At 49.4% G+C, this 9,598-nt stretch overlaps 1 protein-coding gene across 4 annotated transcripts in view; it reads left to right on the top strand.

The window, feature by feature from the left end:
• The first annotated feature begins 950 nt into the window (after positions 1 to 950).
• RPTOR (regulatory associated protein of MTOR complex 1) overlaps positions 951 to 9,598 on the top strand; it is a 333,192-nt gene continuing 324,544 nt past the window's right edge. For 3 of the 4 annotated variants that reach the window (XM_025468264.3, XM_025468263.3, XM_025468266.3), the window contains exon 1: positions 2,442 to 2,839. In XM_025468264.3, coding sequence (XP_025324049.1) covers positions 2,678 to 2,839 — 162 coding nt within the window. In that variant the 5' untranslated portion in view covers positions 2,442 to 2,677. Of the gene's footprint in view, positions 1,041 to 2,441; positions 2,840 to 9,598 lie in introns of those variants that run through there. The other variant, XM_025468265.3, reaches the window with a different exon arrangement.

Genomic DNA, 9,598 nt, shown 5'->3' with positions numbered 1-9,598 from the left:
AGGCAGAGACATAGGCAGAGGGAGAAGCAGGCTCCATGCACCGGGAGCCCGACATAGGATTCGATCCCGGGTCTCCAGGATCGCGCCCTGGGCCAAAGGCAGGTGCCAAACCGCTGCGCCACCCAGGGATCCCTCATCAGAGGTTTTAAAAAATTTTATTCATTTATTCATTAGAGACACAGAGAGAGAGAGGCAGAGACACAGGCAGAGGGAGAAGCAGGCTCCCTGTCTGTAGGGAACTGACGTGGGACTCGATCCCAGGTCTCCAGGATCCCGCCCTGGGCTGAAGGCGGTGCTAACCCGCTGAGCCACCTGGGCTGCCCGACCCTGAGTTTTAAGGGGAGAATCAGGCTCAGTTGGATGTAATCTTGAAATGAATACTGGAACTCTTGCTCTGTGCTAGGTGAGAAAGATCTGGGATTGCACCGTTCATTCCAACGTGGAAAGGAACACGTCAGGATGCCATTGGGATTTTGATATGGACTCCCACATAGGGTCAACATGGCCCTGGGAAGCCATGGAGAGACAGGGTATCTTCTAGAGTCCAATGGAAGGTTTTAGATTCATAAAGCCCAGTTGCTAGGTTTCACTCTAGTTATGGAAAGATCATTGCTAGGCCTGTGTCGGGCATTCATACTATATGAGGCACTTCCACCGGTTAATTGTCTCCATGGTGGGTATTGGTATCACGGTTTTATATCTGAGGAAACCAAGGCTGAACCAGTTAAAGAATTGACCAAGGTTACAGAGATGGAAAGTAATTCAGCCAAGATTTAGATCTAGGGGGCACACGGGTGGTTCAGCGGTTGAGCCTCTGCCTTCAGCCCAGGGCGTGACCCCTGTCCTGGGATCGGGTCCCCCATCGGGCTCCCTGCATGGAGCCTGCTTCTCCCTCTGCCTGGGTCTCTGCCTCTCTCTCTCTCTGTGTCTCAGGAATACAGAAAATCTTAAAAAATGATTCAGAACTAGGTGCATCTGACACCAAAGCCGGAATGCAGAGGGGACGCCGGCCTCTGGTGCCTGCCCAGCTTCATCCACAGGTACGTGAGCGTCTCACTAGCGCCGTGGCCCTGAAGGCAGGCGCTGCACGCTGCATCCAGCCTCCTGCTCCCTTCTCATGCAGCGGTCACAGTTCTGCACATATTGTAAATAAGCAATGTTTCCCGGGCGCCTGGGTGGCTCAGTGGGTTGAACGTCTGACTCTTGGTTTGTGCTCAGGTCAAGATCTCCGGGTGGTGGGATCCAGCCCCGTGTTGGGCTCTGCACTCAGCAGAGAGTTTCCTTGAGATTCTCTCTCTCCTGCTCCCTCTGCCTCTCCCCATCCCCACTCCCTCTCTCTGTGTCTCTCAAATAAATAAATAGAATCTTTTTTTTTTCCTAAATCCATGCTCCGAGTAGAGAAATAAAGCAGGAGGCTCACCTGCATGGGTAGACACCTGTAGCTCTTAGCTGTTTGCACGTAAAGCTATGTCAAAAGAAGAATAAACCGCTCAGAAAATAAGATGGATTCAACAAGAAACTGTAATTGTTGAAATTAATTTTCTCTACGGGTATTCCCTGGGGGGGGGGGGGGGAGCAAAGCAAAGAAAGAAAATCTGATTGATACCATGGAGGATCCTCTGTGCCCCCCCTAACCCCGCCACTATCTTCCTCTGTCATATTATCCGTGGTCCTTTCTTTTTTTTTTTTTTTTTCCTTTTTCTTTCTTTTTTTTTCTTCCAGTGGTTCTTTCTGAAGCTTTGGCTGCCGTTTCAAAATGTAGAAAAAACAAAAACAAAAACAAAACAACAGGGGGTCAACGCCTTTAATTTCAGGAGTGTGTAGGTTCATTTGTAACAATATAAAGCTTTAAAAAAAATTTTTTTTTTTTTTTATAAATGAACCAAACTGACATAGTTTCATTTGTAGGATTGACTTGGAGATCACGCATCTATTGAATGAACGCCATAAACTCTGGAGAGCGGAATTGTGGTAACCATAGTAACGAAGAAGGGCGGTGGGGGGGTGGGCCGTTCCCCCCTCTGCGCATCCCGGGAAAGCGCGGCCGGAGCGCTCCGAGGAGGTTTGGCCCGTGGGTCACGCCGTCGACCGCGGTGCATGCTGGGCCGCGGCAACATGGCGTCCTCCTTGATGTGCTGATGAGCGGAGTTGCACTGTAGCTTCCAACCAGAGGGCAAAAGTCTCCGAACCCCATAAGCCCACGCCGCCTGTCTTCTCCGCGCCCCCGTGTCGCCCTTCCTCAGGACTGGTTCTCAGGCGGGAGAGCGCCGCGGGCCCGAGGCCGGGGCCGGCCAGGCCGCGCGGATCCGGGGCTGAGGAGCGGGCGCGGGCGAGCGCGATGGGCCGGTCGCGGGTCTGGGCGCAGCAGCTTCGGCGGGTGCGGGGCCCGCAGGGCTGAGAGCGGCTGCGGGGACCCGCGCGCGCTCCGGACGGCTGGGCGGCGCCCGGGCTCGGGTCGGCCGGGGCGTTGGAGGCCGCGAGCGGGGTCACCGCGAGGCCTGAGGTCGCTCGGGGTCCGGGGCCGCGTGTGTGCCCCGCGCGCGGAGCTGGAGACAAGGGTTCCGCACCTCCCGCCGCCCCGCCCGGTGCCCTCCCGCCGCTGCCGGCACCCCTGCTGTTAAGGCTGGAGGTGCTCGAGCGCCTGCTGCCGAGGACGCCCCCGCCCCCGCCCCCCGCGATGGAGGCCGAGATGCTGCAGGCGCCCCTCCTGGGGCTCGGGGAGGAGGACGAGGCCGACCTCACCGACTGGAACCTGCCCTTGGCCTTCATGAAAAAGCGGCACTGTGAGAAGATCGAAGGCTCCAAGTCCTTAGCCCAGAGCTGGAGGATGAAGGATCGGGTGAGTGGATTCCCACCCCGGACCCCGGGGGTGCCCTCACCCCCCCTCCCGCCACGCACGCAGAGAGTTCAGATCCAGGAGGGCGTCCTGGAGGAGGCAGCGGGCTGTGTGTCGTGTGTTCCCCAGCCACGTGGTGCAATGCAAGTCCACTAAAAAAAAAAAAAGCATGAGCTGTTGCAGACCTCGGTCTTGGGGGGTTGTAAGTAGGGGGAAAGGAATAAATAAATAAATAAGTAAATAAATAAAAGGGTGTTTTGGTTTAGTTGTTGTTATTCCTCTGGTTAATGTGAGGCTAACTCGAAGTCCCGCTCCGGTTCAGACAAGTTCGGAGATTGAGCACTGCAGGTGTTGGCACACCGACCCGGCCTACCCACCCGGGGCGCTGCCAGCAGGTAGAGGAAAGAGGCCTTGGGCTGGAGCGCTGGTGCCCCACGAGCCGAGCCCGCGTCCAGGGCCTGTCGGTCCCCCTGTCCAAGCTGTGGGGGAAACGCCGAGCCCAGGAAACACGACCGGAAAACGAAGGGTCGGCCTGGCGACTCGTCGGTGCAAAAGTTCTCTCAAAGTCGCAGTGAACTTCATCGCAGCCTTCTGAGCAGCTTGCCTCGAATCCAGACTTTCCCTCCTTTTGTGCGGCGGCCTCGTGTCGCTGTGTTCTTGGACCCAGAACTTGTCTCCAGCAGTAGAGTTGGAGGCTGATGGGTTGGGACTTGGGTTTGGGTTTTCGTGGCGTCTCCACGGTGTTGGGAGTGTGAGCAGCAACTCACAAGCGGCTCGTGGGAAAGACAACAGCCAACTTTGGTGGACCCGTCCTTCATTAAGCACTGTCTGTTTCCTGGTCTGTAAAAGCCAAAGGGGTGGGAGGCATCGCATCTGTGCACGCTTGACATTTGTCCTTTTGCGATTCATTTTCTCCTTCAAGGCCGTCTTTATTTACGTAAACATCTGAGCGGTATAATGGGGGTAGTTGGTGCCACATTACAGTGCGATTGCCCTGGGCTTATTAGTGTTTATATAAGATCATTGCTTCTCATATATGATGCTGAACATACGTAGGATCACCGTTGCCGTAATTGTACGTAGTCAATCACTAGTAACCAGTCCTTTAGTTATTAATTTGGCTTAGGAGAATTTGTTTCATCCAAAGGTAGTTTAAGGAGTAAAAGAGATGATGATCGGAAGAGATTGTATAAACTCTGTCTTATGGATGTCTTAAGTACTAACTGATAGTTCAATGCTTTTTTTTCTTTTTTTTTTCTTTTTGAAGATTTTATTTATTTATTAATGAGAGACACAGAGAGGGAGAAGCAGGCTCCATGCAGGGAGCCCGACGCAGGACTCGATCCCGGGTCCCCAGGATCAGGCCCTGGGCTGAAGACGGCGCTTAAACCGCTGAGCCACCCGGGCTGCCCCTAGTTCAAAGCTTTTGTGGTGGTTGTGCATATATGAAAAGAAACTTACTGTAAAGTAACTGTCTAATCATTTTCTTTTTTTCTCATTCTATTTGGAGGGCTTTTTTTTTTCTTTTTTTTCCATTTGAAATGTGGTTCCCTCTGCTACCCTAAACCTGTGCTCAAACTGACTAATGGATATATTTTTGCCCTTTTAATTAAAACATTAATTTATGAATGATCAGCATTCCCTGATAAGCTCATCGTAGGTTGTTAAGAGAAAAGTTCTGAGTCTTGAGTAATTACTGAGATTGCTCTTTAGGAAGGAGCCAGGGGAGGATGTTAGCTGTGTCTGACCTTTGCAAGGTGCTTAATGAAGAGGAAAATCAGCAGCTAACATTTTCAGTTCCGTGTGTGAGAGCATGGCATCTTAAACAGTCCTCATAGTCTTCTCCTTGGACTCAACCCCATGGGACCTTTCAGCACCCTCTGCCAGGACACAGGTTGCAAATCCAAGTGATGCCAGCAGCTGGAAGGTAGCATAAGTGAAGGGAACAGGCCAGATAGAAGACGAGTGGCACAGGTTCAGAGATAAATGGCAGCTGGCAGTGACTTGTGTCTGGTTTTCTGGAGGGTGGGCTCTGGAGAGCACAGGCTCCAGCAGCTGAAGGGCAGGTGGGCCTCAGCCAGATCGCTTCCTTTCTCTCTATCTCTTTTCTTTTTCTTTGAGAAGCCAGAAGACTTTTTTTTTTTTTTTTTTTAATGTGAAGCCTTCCAATTAAATGTTGGCACTATTTCAGATGTTATAAAACATGAAGGAGTCCAACACTGCAGGCCAAACAAGCCCCATTTGTGGGGCTGGTTCTAGCTAGTGGGTTACCGGGGTGTGACTTGTGCTCTGTTACCACAACACCAGACAGCCACTGTGAATTGAGGAATTCTGAGCACAGGCATCCAGGCAGGCTGTCTCCCTTGCTCCCTCCAGCAGTCTGATGGAGTGGTACTGTAGTAAAGTGACATGTGTGGGCCAGGTTGTCCCAGAGTAGGCCCTACTCGTACCACTCGCCCTGAAGCGCCATTCAGTGCCCTAAACCCAGACTCAGCCTTCGCTTCTTTCTGTGATCCATTTGTCAGTCCCTATACTTTTACTTTGTATATGTATTAGTGGTTACTTGTTGGTGTCATATTTAGTGAAGTTGTTAAGGATTCCTAAAATTGACATCTTCACTAAAGTTGACTGAAGGCCCTCCACCCAGCATTCAGCATCTTTACAGAGGGAGCTGCAGCACTTGCCTACTCTCAGTTGGAATTCCCACAGGTTTTTTTTTTTTTTTGGATTAGTGCTGGTTTTCAAATGCCACTATTACTGCATTTTAATTACTAAGCTACTGTTAGTTTAATACTGCTATTATCAAATTAGTTCATTGGTTAATTCTATCTATAGTAAATGATATGTATATGCATCAGTAGCATCTTTGGCTTGTAAGTTGCAAATAACTAGACTTATATAAATTACAGCTCAAAATGAGTCATTCGTAGGCCTGTGGCTAATGCTGATGTATATATACGTCCCCCATTTGTGTTGCGCTGTGATACTTGATGGTGATAACAGAGTTCATTCTCCCACTGGAAAGTGGGCATGGGGGAACACTTGATTTCAGATGGATCTCTACCTCACACACGTGGCACAGAAGCAGGGAAACTAGAGAGCTGTTGCTCTCAAAACCACTGACACACACATGGTACTCACACGTGTGTGGGAGGGGTAGGTATAAAATGATGAGCTGTTTCCCAAACCAGTCTCTCAACTAATTGTCACCTGGCTTTGTAAGCCGTGCTTTGAGTAGGCCATGGAGGAAGCCAAGTGGATGCATCAAAGTAATGTATGGACAATAGAAGAGTAACCCTACTTTGGTCACCTTGCATCCTCTCTCATCTGCTCCAGTTAGGCTCCCTGCCCAGTGTTGAGACCACCCTCCACAGGCCATCATTGATTATTAAATCTAAAAGTCACTCCTCCGTCTTTATCTTGTCTGACTTCTCAGCAGCATTCCATAAGGTGGGCCATTCCCTCCCTCCTGAGACTCTCCTCACCTGTCTTCCCAAAACTCCATGTCTTCCTCCAGGGTCTCATCACTCCTCCTCAGACCCCTTTGCTGTTTGGCAGCTGAGTGTGGAGCACTCGAGGGCTTGATCTTGGGCCCTTCCTCTTTGCTGTGTGTGCCACTCACCAGTGGGTCTTGTCTAGGCTCATGCTTTACATGCAGTTCACGTGCCAGCAACTCTCACATCCGTGGTCTTCCCTCCTGACCTGGCCCTGGAGCTCCTGAACGCCGACTCTTTGCCTCTGCCCATGGCCACCGCCCCCACTCAGGTGTTCAAGCTGTAGATCCAGGATTTACCTTTCTTTCCTCTTCCCCTCCTCATGGGCCTGTCCAGCTTACTAGTAGAACCTGTCACCTTTGCCTCTGAAGTGCATCTTATATTGGACTGCCTCGTTTGGTCTCCCTCTGTTGTGAGCCCAGTCCAGGCAGCTACCATCATTTGTTTGGATGACTAGCCTCACATCCTGATTGGTCTCCCCATATGCACTCATGCCCTACATTCTATTCTTCACGTAGTGGCCACAGGGTTCTTTCACAACTGTAGATCAGATTCTGTTACTTCCTGACTGGCCCTCTCCTGGCTTCCCAAGTGCTTAGAGTAGAATGTAAATTCCTCACCCTGGTTCACAAAGCTTCGTGATTTGGCACTGCCTGCCTCTTCTGTTTTCCTGGATGGAGAGGCCTGGAATGGTCTTCCCTCTGTTCTTTGCACACCTGGCTCCCTCTGGTCCTCCACTCTCATCTACTTGGGTCATTTCTTCAGAGAGGCCTTTCCTGCACATCTCATTTAAAGCAGCTCCCCAACCATTCATGATCACTCTTGCTTTCTCTGTTATTTCTCATTACACCCCCACCCCTAGAACCAAGCTTTTTATCATAAAGCAGAAACCTCATTTATGCTAGTACACAGGACAGTGCTTGACACATGGTAAAGACGTACTGAAGAAAAAATGCGTAGTTTGCAAAGGGCTTCCACAGAGGGTGGGTTCTTTAAGGCCACTTATCTGGTTGGGGATGATTATCTCCACGTAATGGATGAGGAGATGAAGCCTTAATTAAATGGCTTGCAGAAGGGACCTAAGCTGCATGGCTAGCAATGAGGGAAGTGGACTTGAGAAACGCCTAGAATGGTGTTACAGTGTTCCACTGAAAAATTTATGTTGTTAAGTCCATGGAGTCTAAAGCTTTTATTTATTTATTTATTTATTTATTTATTTATTTATTTATTTATTTATCTATTTATTTATTTATTTATTTATTTATTTATTTATTTATTTATTTATTTATTTATTTATGAGAAACACAGAGAGAGAGGCAGAGACACAGACAGAGGAGCCCAATGCGGGACTCGATCCCTGGACCCAGGGATCATTGCCTGAGCCAAAGATGGACGCTCAACCGTTGAGCCACTCAGGTGTTTCTGTAAGTCTGTGGAGTCTAAAACCAAGTGTGTTGGGAAGGTGGTTGGGGTGGTGGCAGGGATATAAAACCAGAGAACAGTGCTGATAGTGTAGCTCACCTGTTCCTGTGGTGGGCTCCAGGCTCCCCAACCCTTATTTCAAGGATAGTACAAGGCGGGGGCACCTGGCTGGTTCAGTTGGTGGAGTGTGTGATTCCAGATCTCAGGGTCGTGAGTTCGAGCCCCACATTAGGTGTAGAGATTACTTAAAAATAAAATCTTAAAAAAAAAAAAAACCAAACAATGCAAGGTAGCTCTGGCCTTTCCCACTCACTCTACTGGGGTCTGCGCGGATGGTGCAGACGTGACGTGGGTAAAACTGCTGGCGCCTTCGCAGGAATCAAGGTGGTGGCGCCAGACGGTGCTGAGCGCGCACTGTTCTCTTCACGGCCATCCATGCGCAGTAAAAAATTGCACTCCACTTGAGAATGCCCTTGGGGACTCAGTAAAAAGTGTCAGTTTTAGTAGGTCCTGGCTGTCTAGTGCACGGCGTCCCCACGGTGCGCTGGCCGCGTGCTGTCCTGGTGCTGCATGCAGCGCCTGCTCAGGAAGGCACCGTGGGGTGCGGCTGGGCCAGCTGTGGCCGCCTGGAGGCTGAGCTGCACCTGACGGGCTAACAGGCGGCGCTGGGCACTCAGGCTTGGGACTTTGGCAGACGTGTTTTGAAAATGAACAGAATGAGCTGTCACTTCAAGGAGAAAGACTGCCAGGATTTGTTGCTGGGGATAAAATTTGAGCTTCAGGTGAAAATCAAGAGTTTTGGAGGACCCGTGTCTGCCGCTGTGAGCTTCCCAGACATGAGACTCTTCCAATGAGACCGTGGTGGTAGAGTGAATAGGATATTTTTGGATATGAAATGTGAATGAAATGTGTCCTCATTTGGAACATCTGCATAATTCAGTGAACCAGTATTTCCAGATGACCAGTCCGTTCTAACACAAAATCATCCATGGGTAGGAGATGCACTCAAAGTGAGGCCGGTGGATTTTCACTTCATAAGGGATGCAAAGCCCAATCGCTGTGGCTTCAGCTAGATTGGGTATCCTCTAATGTGTTCTGTTCACGTAGATTGCTGCTAACCTTTAAGAAACTACAATTTCCTGAGTTCTGATGTGACATCAGAGAAGAATATTCTCAGTTATTTGGATATGCTGGTACTCTTGCTCCTTTCACCAGCACATCTTTGTGAGGTCTGAGTTCGTTCGTCTACTTGGACCAAAACAACATGTCACAGCGTAGATTGAAATGGAATATGGAGTCCAGCTGTCCTCGGTGAAGGCAGACATTAAAGAGATTGGCAAAACACTGTCACTTGTCTAACAATTTTTTGAAAAAAGTTATTTTTCATAGAAATATCTATTTAAATATATAATTTTATTTTTAAGTGAATTAATAAAGAGATACATTCTTTTTTTTTTTTTTTTGGCTTTAACCTCTAATATGGAAGCTACTGATAAGTGTAGCTCATAAAGTAAGCTCTTTGGGAGTCTTCAGCAATCTTTGAGTGTAAAGGTGTCGGATCATCAAGAGTTGGAGACTCGTTAGTGTAGTTAAAAGAAAGTGGGCGTCAGACTTAAATTAGGAAGCAGGGCTTGAGGATATCAGGTGGTTGGCCAAAAATATCAAGCAGAGAGGACCAGAAATTAGGTAGCCGACCTAAAAGGGATCTGTTACGCCCTTTCCGTTCTGGAGCTTGTGTTCGAGCTTGTGTTCGTGAAGAGCTCTGTGGGGTTGTGAAGGCAGTTGCCTTATATGTAGCAATCATTAGGGCCTCCTGTCTGGCGTGTGTCCTGGAGGGGTTGACTCT

This window comes from Canis lupus, chromosome 9 (assembly GCF_003254725.2).
Source record: "Canis lupus dingo isolate Sandy chromosome 9, ASM325472v2, whole genome shotgun sequence".
In the NCBI taxonomy this organism is placed as follows: domain Eukaryota; kingdom Metazoa; phylum Chordata; class Mammalia; order Carnivora; family Canidae; genus Canis; species Canis lupus.
This window is presented reverse-complemented; position numbering and strand designations above follow the sequence as displayed.